At 47.7% G+C, this 23,083-nt stretch overlaps 1 protein-coding gene across 4 annotated transcripts in view; it reads left to right on the top strand.

Moving 5' to 3' along the window:
* MTMR4 (myotubularin related protein 4) overlaps positions 1–23,083 on the top strand; it is an 80,101-nt gene that overhangs the window by 32,445 nt on the left and 24,573 nt on the right. For 2 of the 4 annotated variants that reach the window (XM_006033780.3, XM_025215673.1), the window contains exons 3-4: positions 15,067–15,156; positions 18,864–18,980. In XM_006033780.3, the coding sequence (XP_006033842.1) occupies positions 15,067–15,156; positions 18,864–18,980 (207 nt within the window). Of the gene's footprint in view, positions 1–11,350; positions 11,417–15,066; positions 15,157–18,863; positions 18,981–23,083 lie in introns of those variants that run through there. The other 2 variants (XM_025215675.1, XM_025215674.1) reach the window with 2 other exon arrangements.

Here is a 23,083-nt window from a genome sequence, read left to right as displayed (position 1 = left end):
ACTGACCCCAACCCAAAGCTGCTGACCCGAGCCTTTGGAACAGGACCAGGTCTCCCTTCAGGGGCTTTGGTAGTTTAGGATTAAAAGTTTTGCCAATAATAGGCTAATCATCTAGATTTGCCTCTGTTGAGCTAGCTGAGCTGCCACCTTTAAAGACTTTAAGAAAATGCATTTTGTGAAACTTCCCTTTCCTGACCTTTTTGTGCATCCTGTCCATTGGGCACGTCACCTCTCATATAACCACCCAACCATTTGTCACTCACTTGCCTCTCTCTGGATACTGCTTTCCTTCATAGCCAGTTACCTTCATATTGCCACATGTTTGCAAATGTTCCATGTTCCCTCTCCCCACACCCATGGTGTAGTTTTGCCCTTGTAATCTTTTTTCCATCCTTTCTTTCTGGGACTTTTTCTAGACATAAGGGTGACTTTCTTGATTTCTTGTCCCTTTTCTGTCTTTCTCTTCAGCTGCATTTCCTCTGGGGGCCTCTGGGATGCAGCTGGCATCTCAGAGTGGTGAACTGATACAGGGGAGGATGCTTGCTACTTGGATATTTTAACATTCTTGTCATTGCCAAGTGGAAACACTAAACAGCTTTGTCTTGAATGATTCTCGTGTATGGATAAGAGTGTTATGATGCTCCACTCACCTTAGTTCCTTGGGGCAGTAATGGTGGTGGGAAGCTCCCTGTACTTCCTCGGCTAAAGATTGTACTGACTTGATGGCATTTAGGAAGTGTATCTAGCTAAGCTAGTGTGGCAAGCTCCAGGAAGCCCTTCCTTAGGGATCTCTGTTGTCTGTGACCTCATTCAGGTGCTATTCCCATTTTCCTGGCTAACTTCTGAGTGTACTGGCTGGTTAATTATTTGGAAAACTTAGCAGTTGTTTCATTAGCCAGGAAAGCAGCATCAGTATATTCTTCCTAATCTCAGAAAATTGTTTGAACTGCTTTGTGGGTTTGTTGGGGTAACATGCGCATACTCATTGCACACCAAACTTCGGTAACTCAAGGTTGCTCAGTGAAGCTCATCTCTTAAATTGCAGGGCAGCAGCATTGTAGTTAAAGCACAGAAGTGTCTGTTAACTAGTAATTCAGTTTCTCGGCTCTTTTGAAGCTAGAATTCAAATAGCAGAAATCCAATGCAAAGAGTTAACAGGCGACCTTTGACCTTGCTTCAACAAACTGTGGAGGTGCAGATATGAAGAGAAGAATCCATAATGCCCCTCACTGGCCACATGTCAGTCACCATGACAAACCCTGTGTTACATGTTTACATCCTATGTTTGTCAAACAAGAGTCCTCCCCCTAACCCAGAAACCTCCCAGAGATCTGCCAAAGTAAAAGTAGAACTGCTGCTTGCATTGTCCTTGTTGGATTTGTCATAAACTTCCAGTAGAGATTTTTACGCATGTGCCCACCAGTCCTAACTGAGATACTACTATGCCTCAGTCATCAGCTGATAATGCATAGCTTGCTTCTTTTTGCCTGGTACAGTTCAGTAAAGGCAGTGGTTTGTGGGTTCCCCATAACTGCCACATTTCCATGATACAGATTTAGTGTATCATTTTCTTTGAGAAGCATTGGCATCTTCATTCTTTGCAGCAGAGCATGGATCTTTATCAGGAAGAAACCCCCTGAGAACAGAGAGGTGCCTTTCTGGGTCCAGCAACATTCCTGTGCCAGAGTGTTAAAAATCACCATTTCCCATCATTCTCTCACCTTCCAAAGTGCCAAATGTTCTGAGGCTGGGCCCTGCCGCCAAGCAGTATTCTTTGAAAGTTGGTTTTTGTATGAAATGCACATACGCACTTGTATGGGCCTGCTTTCCAGGACAATAGGAGCTCTGGATGTTACAGTTGTGCCTGTAGGGCAGTGGCATAACTAAAAAAGAGGTGACCAGGGCAACCACTTGGGGAAAGGGAAAGGGGGAGGGGGCAGAGTTGCTACCAGCAGCTGCACAATCACAGTTGCGAAGTTGCCACTGCCCCTGTGCCTTGGATGCCCAGCCCTGTGTCTGTGTTGCTGCCTGAAGGACATGGGTGGATGGCTGTATGGTCTCTCATGTCGTGTGATCTGTGGAGTATAGAAAAGAGGGTTGGGATGGGGTAGAGCAGGGGCAGGCAGTTATTTTGGGCGGAGGGTCGCTTATCGAGTTTTAACAAGCTGTCAAGGGCCACATGAGTAGCCCTGCCCCTTGACTGGTGCCCTGCCCCCTGGTTGCCATTTTGGGCCCAGAAGTCCCACCCCCTAACCTCTGACCTTTGCCACTGGAAGTCCGTCCCCTTGCCCCTGGGAGTGCTCCTTTGGGGAAGAGGTTCGCCATCTCACGGGGGGGTGGAACCAAATTATATACTAAAAATCAAACACACACAATATTTTTTAATTTAATTTAAAAAATATATTTTTGTCCAGATTTGTGCGCTTTTGTGCTGCATATGTAGAAGTGATTGCTTAATAGCTCAAAACATAGTCTTACTTGTATATTGTGTGGGGTGTGCATGGGTGTCGGGGGGGGTATGGAGTGGGTGTGGGGTTTGTGGGAGTTGTGGGTGAGTGGTATGGGGGTTTGTGGGGTTGTGCATGTGTAGGCATGGTATTGTGGGTATGGGAGCCACAGGGTGCAGAGAGGCCGGCGGGTGGGCAGGAAAGTGGGGAAAGCAGCAGCAGGGGTGGGGGGAGTGGGTGTGCAGAAGCATGGGGCTTGCACCAATGTCCCAGGGACAGCACCAGTGGGGCCCAGAGCAGGGCGGTAGGAGCATGGGGTGCAGGCTGGCAGGGGTCTGTGGCAGGAATTCCTAACCTTTTTATACTGCGGACCTGCAAACTGTATAATTTACAGATTTAAATTGAATTTACATGTTTAAATTTAATTTTTACGGGGTGGGGGTGGGTTACGAGGATTGGATCGGGTTGGGGCACTGGGGAACCCTGCAGGGGAGGGGGCTGTGCAGGCGGTGGCCCAGGGAGACCCAGCTGGGGCTGTCTGGGAAGAATGGGCTCTGCTGCCTTTCCTAGGAGCAAGCAGCAGAGCTGCCTCCCCGTCCTCGGCCCCGGGCTTTTCCCCACCCGCATCCCCCTGCTCCCAGCTGCAGGCAGGGCTGGAAGGTCCTGCCCAGCCCAGCAAGGGCCCCAGTAACTGGTGCAGGGGCTGCACCTTACCTGGTGCAGCCATGGCGGCGGGGGCGGGGTGGGGTGCACAAAGCCAGCTGCCTCCCCCTCGGGGCTGCCCACCGCCCACTTATGACTGCTGGCAGTGGAAGCCACGGCACCCGTCCAGCTGCCACGCACCCACTCACTCCCAGCTCCACCTGCCCCAGCCCCGCAGTACAGGCAGGGATGACCATGAGCTGCCCTGAGCCCGCGCTTGCCTGTCCAAGCCAAGCAGCAGCAGCGGGGAGCAAACTGCTGCTCAGCCTGAGGGAAAAGCAGCCCCTCCCCTCCCATCGCCAGCACTCCCTGCTGCAGCTGCTTGCAGCCCACGCGGGGTTATCTTGCCTTTCCGTCATGTCACTGCCATCCCGCAGGGCAGCGGTGGTAATGGAGAGCAGGCACAGGGCACATGGCTGTAGCAGGGAGCCCTGGCAGCAGGAGTGGGAGGGGCTGCTTTTCCCCTGTGCTGAGCAGCAGTTTGTTCCCCGCCACCACTGCTCAGCTCGGATGAGTGAACGCGGGGTCAGGGCTGTTTACGGTCATCCCCGCCTGTACTGCGGGGCTGGGGCCGAGAGAGCTGGGAGTGAGCGGGCAAACGGCAGCCAGTGGCAGCCATACGGGATCATGGGGCCTGCACCAGTGGCCTGGGCCCCACATCAGTGGAGCCCAGAGCAGGTGGCAGGAGCGCAAGGTCCCTGCTGGCAGGGACTCTATGGAGCCGGGTCAGCTCCCTTCTTTCCCTGCTGGTGCAGCTCAACCTGGCTCCTTAGACCCCTGGCAGTCCATGCCCTGCGCTTCTGCCACCCCACTTTGGGCTCCACTGACGCAGGCCCTGGGACAGCGGCGTGGTCCGCACGTGCCTACACGTTTCCACTTCCCCCACCCCCTTCTTACCTGAATTTCCTGCTCTGGCACAGGGAGGTGTGAACAGCCCCATGGTCCCAGGCCAGAAGCCCCTGCTAGGCAGGTGCTTCCAGCTAGGGGGCAGGCTGAATGGGCCTTGCTATTGCAGGAGCCTACCATGGCTTCCCCTGGGTCTTACTGCCCCTGGCTGCTATCATCTTTGACAGGCAGCTGAGGGCAGATAAATATTAATTTTCTAAATTTTTTAAGGGCCCCATGGGCCGGATAGTATGGCCTGGTGGGCCAGATCCGGCCTGTGGGCCATATTTTGCCCCCCACCCCGGGGTAGAGCTAAGTGGATTTATCAAACTTTGTGTTTTGTCTCCAGATTTTCGTTTTTTTTTAAAATTTTTTTATATTTCCCGTTTTCATCTGAAATTTCACAGCCTGAACTGAGAAGTGAACTCCTGGATCCCGCAATTTTTTTCTTCTCTCAACAGAGATGGTTTCTTTAGTGAGCTTGGCATAGGACATGCACCCCTGCGATGACTGTGGAGTCAGCAGATCTGATCATTGTGTAGCTGTCCCTTGACCCAGCTCTGGTGTTCATTTGTGTGGCCTTTAAAATCCTCTATGGAGATGTCCACTAGGGTTCATTCTGTTTGCAGAAAAATGTCTAGATCAGGAGTGGGCAAGATACGGCCCATGGCCTGGATCGGGCCTGCCAACTGATTGGATCTGGCCCATGGGTAAGTGCCCACTAATTGATTGTATCTGGCCTATGGCTTCCCCCACAACACTCCACATGGGGTGAAGCCCTGCCTGCATCCTCCCAGGGCAGCCTGTACTGTGCTCTCACCCTGCACCTGCCAATGGCACCGCACCAGCCCCGGCCAGCATGCACAGCTTCCTGGTGGAGCTGGTCCTGATGCAGTTGCATCTGCCTGGGTACTGCTCAGCTCCCTCCTCCTCCTGTCCCGACTGCACCGCTCCGAGCAACAGGCAGTGCAGGGGAGGGCAGCGGCCGTGGAGACCACGTGCCCAGCCAGAACGGGGGAAGCTGCAGCCAGGTGGCTCCTGCCCCAGTGTGTGGGGCTCCAGCTCCAGCCCCCAGCTGCTTTCCACCCACTTTGGCCACCTGATGTGATGAGCAGCCACCAGTGGGCAGCCTCAAGGCTGCCACCCTTCCCCAGGAAGCTGTGCACACTGACTGGGGCCAGGGTGGTTACATTGGTGGGTGTGCTGTTGGGTCGCAGGTTGGGCTGCACCCGGTGGGAGTACAAGGGGCTTGACTCCATGCGAAGTGCCACAGTGGCAGCTGCAGGCCAGATGGTGGGTGCAGACTGCACCTGCACCTGCACCACCGAGGCGAGCTGTGCTGTGTGCACCCCTTGCCCCCCACCCCTCCTTGGCCAGCTACCAGGACCTAGCGGGCGGGCAGCTCCCCGTACACATGTTCACCTCCCACACACGCATACCCCCACATACACACACGCAAACACACCACACCCACCATCGTCCCCCCTCCACACACTTCTAAATTCTTACAAGAGTAAGAATTTATTTTGATCTGTTATGTAATCGTCTCTATATACACTACTAAAAAAACCCATAAATCAGGGAAAATATATTTTTTCAAATAAAATTAAGATATGGTAGGTGTTTGATTTTTAGCATATGATTTGTTTTTATCTATAATTTGTTAAAATATCTTCTGAAAGATTTTATATGTGCAGCCCTAGAGATATGAAGGCCCAGAAAAAGCTAGAAAAATTCAAAAAAACCCCGTCCCACGCCTTTTTTCCTAGGACTTTTTTTTGCTTTTTTCTGAAAAATTGGAAAAATTGAAAATTTTTGGAAAAATGAAAAAAACCCTGTTATGAAATATTTTGTTTTAGACTGTTGAATAAAACGTTTAAGACACCGTGTTCATATATTGCTACCCTTTACTCCCCAAAAATGTTTTCTAATAACTGTGTAATAGAAAGATTTTTATGTAAGACAGTATCAGATCATTACAATTCCTGTACCCTGAGGACAAGCAGTACAGTACAACTCTCAAATGCAAGAGCAAGATGCATTTCTGCCCCCAGGGGGCACTACCATTTTCACAAGAGAAGGAAGAAGGATTCAGTGCCTTCTTTGCTTGTGGACTTCCTCTGTTGTTGACTTTTGATCTAGAGGTTGGTGGATCTGCTCCTGTCCTCATGACTAGGCCTCAAAGGACTGGGAGTGGACACTGGCAGCAGCATCCCTTCATTCATGTAGAGATTAGAAACAAGGAGCTTATTGCCCTGCTTGCTCAAAAGCCTCAGGAGAGGAGACAGAGCAAGTCTAAAGGTTTTGGAGTTGGAAGGAACCTGCCTCCTCCTGGCCCCGTGACCTTGAGATCCACAGAAGGACAGAAGCAGCACAAAGGAGCTGAGAGAAAGTACACTTCTTTATTGGAAGGTAAGAGTTTAGATTTCTCTGAATTCAGTATATTAAACTATATTTTAGCTGCATTCGTATATTTTCATAACCTATGTAATTCATAATTGAATTCCTACTAATCTGATGTTTTGTGACAAATCACCCAACCTTAGCAGTGAGGTTGGGTGATTTGCAGGGCAGGGAAGTTGTTCACAGTTAACTCTGAGGAGGCCTCTCCTCCATCTATTACTAAATTTGTACATGCTATAGCTTAGTGTTTATATATGCAAGCTAGCCACTAAATTATATTTTTCTTTTTTTTTCCCTCAGCAAAATGGTGTGACCAACTTCTAGCATATGGAAGCATTTCCGCACTGCAAGTTATTCTGAGAAAAAAAAAAGTGATTTGCAAATACTTTCAAATTAAATATGCATTTCCAAATGCTACTAGGATGACCAAACACATCCTTGTATGCAAGAAGTGTCCTGCAGACATTAAAAAATCCTTCATGGGTGTAAGTGAGGAGGAGGTAGATCACAATGATGAAAGTACAAGTAGCTCTTTCCAATGTTCTAGATCCAGAAGTCCTCCTACTGCTACTGCTGCTGCTGCTTCTATAACATCAGCATCACAAGAGTTGCCCAATCAACATCCTCAAGTAACCAAATATTGCAAGCATCTGTATGCAAAAGCCTCTCAATAGCTTCGTTTATAGACAAGATGCCCCCTGAAGATCAGGAAAAAATTGACCAAGCTCTTGCAAGAGCAGTATATTCTTCTGGGACACCATTGTCAATAACTTAAAATGCATACTGGCAGGAAACTTTTAAATTACTAAGACCATCATACCCTTTGCCCAGCAGACATTATTTGAGGAAGCCTCTTTTAGAATCAGAATATGAATGTGTAATGCAGTCTGTGCAAGGAAGAATCAATGAAGAACTGTGTCTCGCAGTACTTACAGATGGATGGACAAATGTGCGGGGAGACGGAATCATAAACTTTGTGATAACGCCTCAACCAGTTTTTTACAGAAACAGTGAAACAGGAGAGAACAGGCATACTGCAGAGTATATACTGCAGTAGTAAAATATGTGAAGTCCTACAGAAGACTGGGAGTGGTAAAGTATCTGTTTTGCTGACTGACAATGCAAGTAACAGGAAAGCAGTATGGGAGATCATAATGGATATATATCCACATATTACTACAATAGGATTTGCATTCCATGAGGTAAACTTGCTTCTTAATGACATCATGAAGTTGGACACTGCAAAAGATCTATAGAAGAGCAAAGTAAGTTATAAAACATGTAAAAGCTACTCATATTGTAGCTGCAGGCTTTAAGAAGAAGCAGGAAGAAAAGAATGCAAAGAATAAAATAGTGACACTCAAACTGTAGTAAAACTAGATGGGGTGGAGTGGTGATCTCATTTGAAAGTTTACTAAAAAACAAAGAAGCTCTTCAAGAAACAGTAAGAATTGAGGATCTTAAAGTACCCAGAAGTGTAAGGAACACTGTACTTGATGAGGATGTCTTCTGGGTTCAGCTGCAGAACTCCCTGAAGATTCTAAAGTCAGTTTCTTCAGCAGTCACTGCATCTGAATGAGACAGTGCACTTTGGTCAGACATTCCTTACCAAATGACCCAGATAAAATCAACTGTTTTTGAGAATCTAAGTGCATCTCTGTTTACAAGTACAGAATAAAGAAAAGTGAAAGACTTTATTAACAGCTGGGAAGAATTTTGCCAATCAATTCATGCTGCTGCAAATCTCTTGGATCCAAGATTCAAAAGCAGAAATGTTAGTGATGATGGCACTGCTACTGCATTTGACTGGATTACAAAACAAATAATACACGTAGGACTTGATGTTGGAAAGGTACTTACAAATTTTGCAGAATACAGAATATCTTCAGGTATTTGGTCCAGGAATGCAGTTTGGGACTCTGTCAAGCATATCCCTCCTGCAACATTGTGGCAACGCCTTTGCATGACACCGCCTCTGACTCCTGTTGCCTCTTGCCTGCTTCAGATTCCTCCATCTTCTGCAGCATGTGAAAGAAACTGGTCTGTGTTTGGAAATAATCACACCGAATCAAGAAATAAACTAACATGTGAAAGTGTAGAGAAGCTTGTCTCAATCTGGGAAAACCTTCAGTTTTCAGAAGCCCATGAAGATGATAAAAAGGAAGGCTCAGAAGAAGCAGAAACTGCTGATAATGATAGCTCAGAAAATGAGACTGGTTAGACAGTTTCATGTAGCAAAATTTGTATTCAGTGAGTCTTGGGTTTTTTTCCCCTTCTTTTCTCAGATCTTTTTTCTAAAAATGAGGGCTTTCTGTATCTGCTTGACACTGGAGGAGAGTCCGGAATACATAATAACTTTGTTTTACTATAATGTTGATGGCTTCTTCTGTTTTCAACTTTAATTTTTGCCTGCTTCTCATAAACTGGCAAAAACTAAGAGATGCTAGGTTCCTTAGAGTTCAGCAGCTTGTAGCTCCATTTGTAACAAAAATTAAAAAGATTTTGATAAATTTGTAATTATTGTCTGAATAAACTATACTTTTCAATTTAATAATATACAAAACATGATCATTTTATGAGAAACTAAGATATACATTATACATTTTATGTTCTTAAAGTAGCAAAGTGAATTTAGATTTGTAAGGGGTGCTAAGAAAATAAGTATTGCATATATTTCCATTTTTCCCAAAATGTCCGTTTTTTCCCATGGCTTCAAAATTTCTGGAAATTTTACATCTCTTTGCAGCCCTCGACAGCTCACCAAAATTTGTTAGGGGGCCCTCCAGCCAAAATAATCGTCCACCCCTAATCTAGATCCTCTTTGTTACCATTTTTGCTGCCTTGTGGTAATAGTCTTGAGACGTGTGTGTGTATGGCCTGGTTTGCTGCTTGCGCAGGCTTGTGGCACAAGTGAGCTCCAGTATCTGATGTGTAGGGAGACAGGCTGTCCTTTGCCTGAGACAGCTGGCTGTGACTAGCTTGGTCTGAGGGTCTCTGAAACACAGTCTCTTCATTGAGTTTTCATTCTTGCTTTCTAAGCAGAAGGGATTCCTCCTTCGGTCGTATGTGGCTTTCCTGCCCATTTCTTTATTTTGCCCCGGTGAACCACATTCCAATAACCCAGGGGATAGGGATGTTTACTTTGAACAGGGAAAGCCAGGAGGAGGACCAAGCTGGTTTATAACCAAGGTTACAAACCAGTTTGTCAAGAATTACTGATGCCCAACCAGACCATGGGGTTGGGGAGAAGTGTCAAGTGAGCTTATTGCTTTCTGGGCAGTAGGCTGACAGCTGGTGACAGAAGTGTAGCAGAAACTTGGGGCCAGATCTTAGTGGGTAGGCACCTAGGGAGAATTGTGATCCTGTTCCACCCTGGCCAATTGTCTGAGAAACTGCTAATACAAAAGATGAGCTGGTCGTCCTTGCCCTTGTTTTTTATGGCTTAGTTTTAAGGCTAAGATGATGGTGTGGATAGAGACATTAATGAATTTTCAGGGACTTTAGCAGGGTGGAATAGGACGTCATCTAAATGCCCAACTTCACTTAGGCATCTAATATGTGGAATAGGACTTAGGCTTTTATGCTTATCTTGTGAATGTTCTTCATACTGCTTTTGACAAAGGGTAAGCCTAAGATCTTAATTGTGACTTTGGAAAGCTTCGCTCTTTTGTGGCTCGTGAAAGCCAGTGCTCAGGAGCACAGCATTTTGGGCTGTTAGAACAACAATAGTTCTGTTCTGCCACATTTCCTGCTTGAGATACTTTCTATACATTTCCCATTGTTGTTCCTTTAAAACAGTTTAGCCACATTTGAATTAGCAGCTCTGAGAGCCCTAACAGACAGGGATGGATCCCTTTTGAACAGGCAGGTTAAACTAATTCAAGCAGTCGTCTCTAACCATGCTTACAGTGGGGACTGGGATCTCAAAGGTCACAAGCATGGAAATTCACATGCAGGAGCTCGGTTCACACCCAAAATGGGGTTATGAGCCTGGAAGGATGGGGACTTGTGGATAAAACAATACTGTGATAAAGATGCTGTCAGTCTTGAGCACTGTGTGCACAAGGGCTTTCTGAGAAGTTAACCCCTGGGCAGCTGATTCAGTTAGTGGCCTGACATACTCTGCTTGGACTAACGTCTCTGAGATGGAGGCTGCATGATTGTGAGGAAGCTGCAGGCACGGGAATTTAGAAAAGCCTGCAACCCATGGAGGGGGAGGGCTGTCCCTTTATCCCAAGACAATTTCTCTGCAGGGACTTGCTGTGCTGGCTGGTCATCTGTGGGTAGCAGTTTGTTGCAGTCTTAGGGAAGTTCACAAACCAAGTTATGTGGCTGTGGGGTGAGCTGGAGCTCAGCCCTGTAGTCCCTTTGAGAGAAGGAGGGGCTCTCTGTGAGCGCAGAAAGCAAGCGGGCTGCTATTGTTCATGCACATTCCTGCACATGCTGTCTGGGTTACACAAGGCATGTGGCAGGTACCTCCAGGGGTGTGCTGCAGGCGGGGACTGCATCTCCCAGCAAGCTCCTCTCAGCTTCCTTTGAAAGGGGATGTGCCTGTAGGGTTTGTGTGTCAGCCGAACGCCAGCTCTGCCTGTGCTTAAAGCCCTCCTGGCCAGCTGGGCTGGTCTCTCCATTTTCCACAGGGTCTGCTGGAGAGGCACTTAGATGGCAGAATCAGACTCTGCTTCCTTCAGTGGTGGGTGGAGTCTCTCCAGCTCCTCCCTCCCTCCCCTCCATTGTCAGCAGCAGCTGAAGCAGCAGGCGCACCTGCTCTGGCTGCTTGCAGCAGGGATGCTTTTGCCCTCCTTTGAGGGCTGGGAAAGCTGTGCAGATCAGCGTGTGATTGTGTCTGAGTTGCTGCAGGCAGCAGCAGAGAACCGGGGAAAGGAGATGCTGCTTGTGTGTGCCCAGCCCAGGCGCCACCTCTGGAAATGAACATGAGTCTGCCAGGCCGTGTCTCCTGCTCTATGCTCAACTGCTTTGTAAGTGCTTTTTTTTCCTCCTCTCCTCTCTGCTGTCTGTCTGTTTTGCATCTGCATGCAGGGCTCTGGGCCAGGGTTTCCCTCCAGCCCCAAGACAAATACAGCTATCCCAGATTTGGCCTGTCCTTGAGGCCCAACATCATCCTGCAGATCTTTCCTCCCCACCCTGCTCTGAATCTGCTTGGCCTTAATGTATGCTCTTTCTGCCCAGCTGCTTTTCCCTTTGGGGAGGGGATTTCCACCACACACGTCCATTACACATGTCCATATGTTCCTGGTCCATGCCATTCCAATGGTGACTGCCTGAATGGCCCCAAGGGCACAATTATAAGTAGCCCACAGTTGTGAGTTGGGCAGGGGAACTAGAGCAAGTGCTCTGTGCTGGGCAGGCTCCCATCCAGCCCCTGGGCTGCAGCTGGAAAATTACAGTAGGAGAGCATCCAATTCATGGGAGATCAAGGGAGAGTTCCTGATGCTGCCTGGGAAGGAGTCGGGATGGGGTGAGGATCCCAGTGTTCCCTGCCCATTAAACGTTGCTGCCTGACAAGGAAATGAAGAAATCCCCCACCCTGAGGCAGAGGGAGCAGGTCTGTGCTTGGCTGGAGTGTGTGTGTGATGAGGCCTGTGCTCTATACCTGTGCAAGGTGGGTGGGAGAGTGTGACATGAGGCCCACACTCTGTGTGCTGAGGGTGAGGTGTGAGGCCTGCACTCTATGAGAAGAACAAGTCTGCTTAAGTTAGTTAAATTGTATGTGTAAGAGGCTGACTGCTGGAATTGTTATTTTAAAAATCTGCTCTAAAATAGTATTTAGTTCAATGGATGATTTTAAACACTAAGATCACTGGTATGTCAGTATTTCAAGGTTTTCCCCTAAATGACTCAAGTATTTTTTTTTCATTTTACTTTCATATATTAAAACCAACAGTTTATGATTTGGAAGTGAATGTTATTTTACCCAAAAATAGATCTCTTTGTGGACCAATAAATCAAACATATAGGGGAGACTCTAGAATATATTGATTTCTAGGTGATATTCAGAATAAATTATCCTAAACCAGTGATCGTCAGCCAGGTATCTTGGCAGCTTGGAGTGCCTTGAGATCCTTTAAAGGGTGCCCTGGGGTTCCGTATAACATTAGCACTGCTGGGTGTACAAACATGATTGAGAAAATAAACCCAGAGATTTCAAATAGGGAACCACAGTGTTAAAAACCTTCTGACCTGTTTTGGGCTTCCTGCTTTCTTTGAAACAGAAGAATTCCTCTCATATTTCCATTGTCAAAAAATGAGTGAAAGCTAAGAGCTAACACTTCCAAGGTATGCCATGGATCAAAATGTTTTTAACAGTGTGGTTTCCTATTTGAAATCTCTGTGATTATCTTGTCAATCCTGTTTGCCCACCTAACCGTACTAAGATTGTGTGGTACTCTGTGGCACCCCTGAAAAATTCTCAAGGCACCCCAGGGTGTTGTAACACCCTTGAAAATCATTGTTCTCAGTTCAGAATGCAGCTTCCAGTGCCTTCTGACTTGTTGTGGTCTTTCCGGATTCTTTGCAACAGAAAATTGCTGTATCGTTTTTCTGTAGTCAAAAATTGAGTGAAATATAAGATCTGATATCTTTCGAGGGGTGCCTTAAATCTATTGAGGGGTGCTTGGGTCTGTCAGAGGGTGCCTTGGGTCTAAAAAAGTTGAGAACCATTGACCTGGAACAAGGGTTACAAACATCATTCATATGTTTTGGATACTCAATTTAAAGGGTCCTGGTTTTCATAAAGCAACAAATTCGCAATCCTTAGAAAACTAGTTCCCTTTATAATGACACATGCAAGAACCCCAAATCGCTAATCACTAATTTTCACCAACCTTTACATTGCACAAAACAGCACTTTCTCTTTTATTATTTAAGAACTTGCTTCCTTTCTCAACAGAATTAACTTGGGGGAGGACTATTAACTGAACAGGATGAAAGAGTTTGGGAGTGAAATAGTTTAGGACCAGTGGCCTTAGGCTGCGCGGCTGTGCAGGCGCATGCTCATGCCGCGCTGCCAGGTGCGCGTGTGCGGCCACGCGTACCACACAGCTTAGAGGGAGCTCTGTTTAGGACAGTGGTTCTGAATCTTTTTTAGACTTGAGGTACCCCTCATTAGACTTAAGGCAGCATGCCTGGAAAGTGCTAGCTATTAGCTTTCACTCATTTGTTTGACTATGGAAAAATAAGAGAGCAATTCTTCTGTTGCAGAGAACTCAGAAAACCCACAACAGGTCAGAAGGTTTTTAATACTGTGGTTTCCTATTTGAAATCACTGGGCACGGGTGGATGTTTGGTTCCCCGGGGACAAATAGGATCTGTGCACCTTGCACTGCCGCTACTTGTCCCTGGGGAACACCCATGCCACACATGCTTTGGAGCATGGCAAGTTACCCCAGGTGGGGTAGGGGGAGGCTAGGGCCAGCACTGGGCTGTCTCTAGCAGCCTTTCCTGGGGTCCTTCCGGAGCTGCAGCAATTCTGCTTCACGGAGCCTGGCCAGCAGCTGCACCATGGCTGTGGGCGGCCCAGCTCCACTTTTGAGTGGTGCATGCTGCCTATGCGTGCACATCTCTGCCTTTTTTTCCCCATGGGTTTTTTTGCCCCCTGGATAGGGGGCAAACACAGATGTGTGTATGGCACCACATACGACGGTTGTGGTAGTCTAGAGGTGGCCTCAGCATTTATCGGGGTTTTATTTTGCACACCTAAAAGTATTAACACTGCATGGCATTCTGTGGCACCCCTGAAAGGTTCTCAAGGCACCCTGGGGTGCTGCAGCACCCTTCTTGAGAGTCATTGTTCTAAGTTCAGAATACAGCGTGCGCTCTCTCTCTTTCTCTCCCCCCACCTTCTTTTAGCTGGTTATTCCATGGGATTTACAAGTGCTACAAATATACTCCTGTGTGTGTAAGCTTCACAAGGCCTCTCAAGCAGATTAGTGTTCAGGCAGTTCTATGGAGCTCCCAAGGTTCGAGCCTTTCTCATCTAAGTTCAGAAGTTTTTATCAAACCCAAGGAAAATTATATACTGAGCAGTTCTCACTGAGCACTTGTGCTTGGGGAATGGACCATGATGTTAGTGAGTTACTTCAGGTTAAGAAGCTAGTTGTTTTTTTAAGTGAACTTTTTTTTTTTTTAAATTAGATGGGGAAGAGACAGTGCCCCCAAAGTTGGGAATAACAGTGGAGTCCTTGTCATGGCTCCGAGGTGCTGGTAAACAAAAGGGCTTTTTAAAAATGATGGAAAATCCCATGAAAAATTCACTCCATCTGCCTTCTGGGAGGTATCTGTATCATACGTCATTTGCTTATTTCTTCTTGGCTCATCAAATGCTGCTCTGCCGTACAACCTTTAGCCAGAAGGTCTGCATTAACTGTTTTTTCATACTGTTGATGTTATGTGATGATGAGGGAGGGCCTGATGTGGAATATAGGAGCTGATTAGTGGAGTTCTGAGGGCAAGCCCATGCAGAGTGCTGGGTGCTCTTACATGGAGAATGGGGTGGGGGGTCTAGCAGGCAGTGATCTCCTGGTGAGAGCCTGCATACTGCCTTTTGACAGCTTATACGGACATGGAGAAAGTGGCCTGCCTCTTAGTATGTGTTCTGTTTGGAATGCAGGGTGAGGAAGGCCCTCCCAGTTTGGAGTACATCCAAGCCAAGGACTTGTTCCCCCAAAAAGAGCTGGTTAAGGAGGAAGAATCTCTGCAGGTAAGAATGGAAGAACCCAGGAAACACCCACTTCGGGACTTGGTGGGCTTGACTTTGACAATGCCAAACCTGAAAGGGTTCCTAGCCAAAGGAACATCAACACCCCTGGCAGAGACATAGCAGGCTCTTTCAATGCTTGGGTTGGGGGTGGGGTGGAGGATAGGAAGAGGAGTCTTACCTGCCTTTGCATGCTGGGGCTCTCCTCACTTGAGTGGCAGCTGCTACTGATACTGCCTTAGCAGCTTGGGCTTGGGCTGCTGCCACTGAGGGACAACCAGTGGTAGGGGCTCCCAGGTGGCTGCTCATGGTGCCCCATTTGCCTTTCTACCCCAGGGGACAGGGCTGTTTCTCCCCTGGTAAAGGCTCTGGGAAGAGGGTGTCATTCCTTCCTTTTCCCCCCAGATGCACTGCTGGACATGGGGTTGTGCCTGCCTGGCCCAGGCTGTGCTTGCTGTGACAAAACCTCCTGAGAGAACCAGACCCACACTCCCTTTAAGTCGGTGTCTGGGGCTGGTGCCCCCCTTCTCCCTGCCCCACCCAGCTCTACTACTGACCCTGGGCCCCAGGTGTGTGAGCAATCTAGGTCACTGCCCATGTGCTGGAAGGCTGCTGATTTTCTGCAGCTCTGTGGTTCTTCCTTCATCTGTTCCTTCTGCCCACAAGGATGTTCTGATTTGCACTGTGCTGCAGTGAGAGTCATGAGAGTGTGGCTGAGGAATGATATAGTGCAAGGACATCCTGGCAACACCCCTCTAGCGGTGCCAGCATTCAGGGGGGTTAAGCATTGTAACAGCCTCTGTGTTGACTCTCAGCTGCTGAGAGATCCTCCCTGGGCCAATTAGACTGCATCAGAGCCAGACTACCCATGGCATGGCAACAAGCATCCCTGCTGCAGCAACTGATCTAGTCAGCTGGGTTGTGCTCCTGAAGCTCTTCTGCTGTAGACCTGCTGGAAGAAGAGGCTTCCTCTCTGAGAGCCAGCCCACCCTTGAGAGGGCGGTGAGGAAGATGTAGGTATAGCTGCTGCCATGGATACAAGCAAGGACAATAGCACAGACTGATGCTGTGACCAAAGCTGCTAGATTCTCTTGCTGTTTTCTGCACAGTAAACTCCCATGTAGTCCCACCCAGTTGTTGTCCTCTGCCTGTAGCTGGAACCAGAATCTGTCTGTACAAATCACACTCACTAGAGCACTTCGAACATCCTGGATGTTGTTGGCCGTGCCTCTCTGAACTGCATTGTTTGGCTTGGACCTCAGGAAAGAAAAAGGTGTTGAAAATATGGGGTCTTGGGAAATGGGTATGAGAGAGATGGGATGAATCCATATAACAAGGCACTTTGCAGAAGAGCAGGGGTTAGGACAACCTGTCTAGTGTTCTCCCCACCCCCTGAGAGCTCTGTCCAGTTCATTCCATCACCGCTTTCTTTCAAGTCTACTGATTTTACAAGCCTGTTTTTAAGGCTCCTGTCTGTTGCCTTGAGAAGGAGCCAAGCAAGCACAGAAAACTATAGCTCAACATAGTGTTGTCAGTGCAGAACATGATATTTTCCCCTTACATTTCTGCCAGTTTAGACCTTCAGTTTTGCCCAGTCAGTTTCAGTCCATTGAAGAGTCTAAAGTTATCTGTAAATGTTAACAAAAGGGTAAGTTGTCAATGAAATGTTATATAAAAACAAAGGCCAAGAGCCAGGGATGTCAGTATGCAGGTAGTATGAATGTAGGCCATGGAAGTATCAGAAAGTGGAAAAAAACCAGAGTTTTTAATGGATAACTCTACCAACTTCCTCATGCAAGCAAGTTAGAGCCTCAGAGTTGAAGTCTGTATGTCCCAAATATTTTGGTTGCTGTTCTGTGTTCTGAAGTCAAAGCTTTATGAAGAGAGAGCCTGCCTTAAACTGCTAGGCTTTGAGTCTGCAAGGCACAGAGAGCCAGGAAGAAGCATAAAGAGAAAACTAATTTTAGTTTGTTGCCTCCCATTTTTACCCAAGAAGGATGTTCACATCTGGCTGCCAACCTGGAACCCATGTACAGCAGAGTCAGTTCCTGAAGTACAGGGAGGGAGTGAAAGATGCCTGGTTTATTGGCTGTCCAGTAGTCTTTGCATTCACTTCTCCATGTTCAGTCAAAAATAACTGCGTATGCAGATTTATGCACAACTCTTTTTGCAGGGGTTGTGGCCAGGGCCTTGTCTGTCCCATTTATTTGCCTGGACTGTAACCAGTGGGTCTCAGGATGCTACTAATTGTCCAGTTACATATAGGGGATGCTGCAGGATCGTGTACAGACATGACACTTTGCCTTATGGAGAAAGGGGAGTGTTAAGGTCATGCAGACCACTGGCACAGGGTTCTGAGCCATCTGCAAAGTGTCTCCAAACAAGAGACCTGTCTGTGCCAGATCTGCATCCTAAGCTCCCTCTGCCTTGCTTTGCTGCTCAGGCTGATGTTGGATTTGTTTTGTGTGAGAATGCCAGTGATTAAACCCCTTTCCTTGCCACCTGACCTTGCTGCCAGACATTCACAGCCAAGATGCACAGCCGGGGATTGCCATCACTTCTGTTGTAAATCACTTCGCCTCATGTATCCAGAAGTGTATCTGGTCAGACACTTTCCTGAAAGAGTACATTTCAGGGGTCCAAGTGTTGAAGCAACAACCTTTTCACTATGTTAACCTGGAGGCTCATTTTCCCAGGCCCCTCCCAGTTCTGTGATGTCCAGGGATCCCAGTTTTCCCTGATAAAAAAATTCCAAATTCTCTGATTAAAACCCCCAAATCCATGATTAAAATGAAATACCTCTCTCTCTCTCTCTCTCTCTCTCTATATATATATATAGGACTCAGTTGAACATAATGTTTTATTGATATATTTACAATTTTAAAACAATTTGGAAGCCTACTAGTGCCTCAATCAATATAATACATTCTAAATCCCTATACATTTTGGTATTTGATTTTGGGGGGGTTTTATCATGGAAAAATCAGAGCTCCCTCTGCCCCTTTAGCTCACAAAACAGGTCCAGGAGCGTGCGTAGGAATGGGGAGCCAGGCCCAGCCCCTGGACAGGCTGCCTGCAGCCCTGTCCCACTCCCTGCTGGGGCCCTGCCGGAACGCATTCTAGCCCCCTGCCCAGCCCTGCCCAACACACTCCCCCCCGCCCCTTCTTATGGGGGCCTCAATCCCTGCCCCACCAGACTTACCTGTGGGAGCTGCTCTCCAGGCTGCCTAATCAACCTCCTCCCACTCCCCTCTAGCCCCTTGCAGGTTGGAACTCTGCAAAAGAGCAAAATCTGTGGGTTTCTCTGTTAAAATGAGAAATCTGCATTTTCCTCAGGTGAAGGGGGAAATCCACATTGTTCTCTGTTTTTCCTTGGGAAATGGAAAACCTGGATCCCTGGCAATGATGACACTGTCCAGTACCCTTGGAGAAGTGGGCTTCACTGTGGTTATCGCATCTCAAACAGAATAGCTTTCAGAGGGGAACCCAAATGGTGGAGTGGGGGGAGTCACTGGAGTCTGCATCCCACCTTGCTGCCTATTCACAAGGAAGGGAGAAAGACAGATTGCTCTGTCTGACAAGCATCCTGTGGAAGTTGCATTCAGAAGGCAGTAAGAGAACTAGCTGTTCTCACATCTGCTGTGCAGATTGCCCTGCATGTGTTTGCCTAAGAGCTTCTCTGACTGTGCAAATGTGTCTCTCTCCTCTAGGTCCCATTCACTGTGTTGCAGGGTGAGGGGGTGGAGTATCTTGGCCATGCTAATGATGCCGTGATCGCCATCTCCAACTACCGGCTTCATATCAAATTTAAGGACTCTGTGATCAATGTAAGTCTGGATCCGTCTGTCCCTGGTTTGTTTTTGATCTCTTGAAGTACTCGTACAGCTCTATCATCACTTTTCACTCAGCCAGATGCAGGAGTCCCTGCAGTTGTTAGCTCTTTTACCTGTGGCACAGAAATTGCATCTCTCAGGAGCTCCATGGCCTGGCATTTTCCATAGGCATGGCTGAAGTGGCTGTGCTTCTGGAGTGAGCGAATGCCCCCTGTCCTGGAATGTGGGCTAGTTTTTCTTTCAGTGGCAGTCAGGTTTTTCCCTTTCCATTTTTTTTTCCATATGCATTTCATCCTCCCACCAGAATCATAGAAAATAGGATTGGAAGGGACCTTAAGAGCAGGAAGAAATTCTTTATGGTGAGGGTTGCCAGAATATGGAATGGGCTTCCAGGGGACCTAAGCATCAGGATAGGGGAGTACTAAGGCCTAATGGGGGGCTTGAGTGTCTCTATACTAATGCTAAGAGTATGGGAAATAAGGAAGAGGAACTTGCACTCCTGCTTGCAGACAAAGATTTCAACCTGGTTGGGCTAACAGAAACATGGTGGGACCCTACCTATGATTGGACAGTGGGCATTGAGGGCTACACTGTATACAGGCAGAACAGATTGGGGAAAAAGAGTGGGGGGTACATTGCTCTGCACATCTTCTGTAATAAAAATGGGGACAGAAGAAAGGCGGCTCAAAGTCCTATGGGTCAGATTACAAGGGGGTAGGGGTAAAAGGGACTTGGTAGTGGGGGTCTACTACAGACCCCCAAACCAGGAGGAGGAGTTAGACCTAGAATTCTTGAGACAGCTCTCAAAGTACGTTCAAAGGACCTGGTTGTCATGGGTGACCTTAATTACCTGGATATCTGCTGGGAGGAGCAGTCAGCCAGGTCTCCCTGTTCACGTAGGTTCCTAACCTGCATACAGGACCTGCACCTAACACAGGAGATATGCAGCCCCACTAGGGGAAATGCCTTCCTCGACCTGGTGCTGGCCACAGGGGAGGCCTTGGTGGGGGATCTGCAAGTACAAGGTAACCTAGGAGATAGTGACCACCTGTTGATAGGATTCACTATCTGGTAAAAGGTGGGAAAGATAACTAGTAGGGCAGAAGTGCTAGACTTCTGAAAGGCCAACTTCAACGAGTTCAGGAGATTACTTGGAGTGGGACTGAGGGGTAATAACATCGGTGAGCTGGAAGTCCAGGGAGGGTGGGAGTTCCTCAAGGGACTGATCTTGCAGGCACAGAGGGGAACCATCCCAGTACGCATAAATAAAGGGAGGCAAAAGAGCCAAGAAACCCTCTTGGCAGAGCAGGGAAATCCAAGAGAGCCTACAGGGGAAAAGAGAGGCTTACAGGCTGTGGAAGCAAGGGGCAGCCACCAGGGAGGAGTATACCTGCTTGGCTCACACTTGCAGGGAAGTAGTGAGGAAGTCCAGAGCAGAAACAGAACTCAGGCTGGCAACAAAGATTAAGGGTAACAAAAAGTCCTTCTTTAAGTATATACGGAGAAAGAAGAAGGTGCAGGGTAACATAGGACCGCTACAGGATGGACTAGGGCAACTTGTAATGGATAGGATGGACAAAGCTGAGCTCTTAAAAGATTTCTTTGCATCTGTGTTCCTGGACACGGATACAAACATGCCTCCCAATGAGATTTTAGTCTGGCTTGAGAGAAATACCAGCCCACCAGTGGTTAGTGCTGACCTAGTGAAGGGGTACTTGGAGGGGTTGGAGGTATTTAAGTTGGCAGGCCCCATTGATCACCCAAGCGTACTAAAGGAACTGGCCAGTGTCATAGCGAAACCAGTGGCGCAACTGAGTGCTCGTGGCGCTCGGCAGGTCCCAGAAGACTGTAAAAGGGCCAATGTGGTCCCTATTTTCAAGAAGGGGAGGAAGGAGGACCCGGGTAATTATAAGCCAGTTAGCCTCACCTTTATTCTTGTCAAGACGTTAGGAAAAATAATTAAGGATCACATTTGTGGGGGGCCAGTGGTTAATACAATGTTAAGGGGCAACCAGCATGGGTTTATAGCACACACATCCTGCCTGACTAACCTGGGCTATTTTTATGACCAGGTCACAAAGTGCTTAGATGCAGGAACAGAGGTAGATGTTATTTACTTGGCTTTTAAAAAGGCATTCAACACAGTGTCACACCCAATTTTTACAAGTAAACTAAGTAGCTGTGATATGGATTTTTTCAGTCAGGTGGGTAGAAAACTGGCTTATGGGATGCATCCAGAGAGTGGTGGTGGATGGGTCAGTTTCTTCCTGGAGAGATGTGGGCAGTGGTGCCCCCCCCCCAAAGCTCTGTCCTTGGACCAGTACTGTTCCATATCTTCCTCAGTGAATTGGATGCAGGTGTAGAAAGCACTCTGTCCAAATTCGCAGACGACACCAAACTATGGGGTATAGTAAACACACTAGAAGGTAGGGAGTGAATTCAGGCGGATTTAGATAAACTGGGGAAGTGGGCGGATCAGAATAGGATGCAATTTAACAAAGATAAATGCAAAGTACTGCTCCTGGGGAGAAAGAATCACCAATACACCTATAGACTGGAAAGTACCATGCTAAGTAGCACAGCAGCGGAAAGGGATCTTGGAAGTCACAGTTGACACACAAAAATGAACATGAATCACCAGTGTGGCAAGGTAATAAATAAAACTAACTGCATTCTTTCCTGCATTAGTAGGTGCATCACAAGCAGGTCTAGGGAGGTGATGCTTCCCCTCTATGCAGCTTTGGTGAGGCTGCAGCTGGAGCTCTGCGTCCAGTTTTGGGCGCCGCACTTCAAGAGGGATGTGGATAACCTGGAAAGGGTTCAGAGGAGGGCTACTCATATGGTTGTGGGCCTGCAGGTAATATCCTATGAAGACAGATTGATGGACCTGAATCTCTTTAGCCTCCGGAAGAGAAGGCTGAGAGATGATCTCGTGGCTGTCTACAGACTCATTGTGGGGGTCAACAGGGAATAGGGGGTGCTCTCTTTACCAGGGCGCCCCTCGGGGTTACTAGAAACAATGGCCATATAAACTGAAGGAGAGTAGATTTAGATTGGACATCAGGAAGAAATCCTTTACAGTGAAGGTTGCCAAAATATGGAATGGGTTTCCAAGGGAGGTGGTGCTTTCCCCTACCTTGGAGGTGTTGAAAAGGAGATTAGGCAAGCACCTGGCTGGGGTTACTTAGCCCCAGTGATCTTTCCTGCCCAGAACAGGGGGTCAGACTTGATGATCTAATCGGTCCCTTCTGACCCTGGAAATCTATGAGGACATTCTAGTCCAACCCCCTGCTCAAAGCAAGAACATCCCCAGCTAGATTATCCCAGCCAAGGATTTGTCTAGCCAGGTCTTAAAAACTTTCAAGGATGGAGATTTCCCAACCTCTTTGGGTAACCTGTTCCAGTGTTTTACTTCCCTACTAGTGGGAGAGTTTTTCTTAATATCTAACCTAAACTTCCCTAGCTGCAACCCGAGATCGTTGCTCCTTGTTCTGTTATCTGCCACCACTGAGAACAGTCTAGCTCTGTCCTCTTTGGAACCACCCTTCAGGTAGTTGAAGGCTGCTGTTAAATCCCTGCTGTTTTCTCTTCTATGGACTAAATAAGCCCAGTTCTCTCAACCTCTCAGAAGTAATGTGCCCCAGCTCCCTAGCCATTTTCACTGCCCTCTGCCAGACTCTCTCCAGTTTGTCCATATCCTTTCTGTAGTGGGGGCCCAAAACTGGACACAGTACTCCAGATGTGGCCTCACCAGTGCCGAATAGTTGGATTGTAAGACATGTGAGGAAGGGCTTTTGCAGCCCAACCTAAAACTCACTTCTCTTGTATTGAGACTAGGGGCAGGGCACCCGGATCTGTGACCACACTGCAGAAATTCAAGACTTCCTCCCACAGCATTATACACATGAGGGTCTCTCACCCAAATTTGCCTGCTTATCTTGCCCCCTCTATGTCTGTGATCCCCTTTGCTCACTAGGCTGTATCCAGGAAGCCTGTATCACTAGTATCAAGTGCCATCATTGTCCTTTAGTGCCCAGTGAGTCCTTCCCTGACAGTGAGACCATGACCAGGGGGGTGGAGGGAGGTCTTGGTGTTTC

This window comes from Alligator sinensis, unplaced genomic scaffold (genome assembly GCF_000455745.1).
Source record: "Alligator sinensis unplaced genomic scaffold, ASM45574v1 scaffold201_1, whole genome shotgun sequence".
NCBI classification, from domain to species: Eukaryota; Metazoa; Chordata; order Crocodylia; family Alligatoridae; genus Alligator; species Alligator sinensis.
Note: the sequence above shows the minus strand (reverse complement) of the source record. Positions and strands in the feature narration are given on the sequence as shown.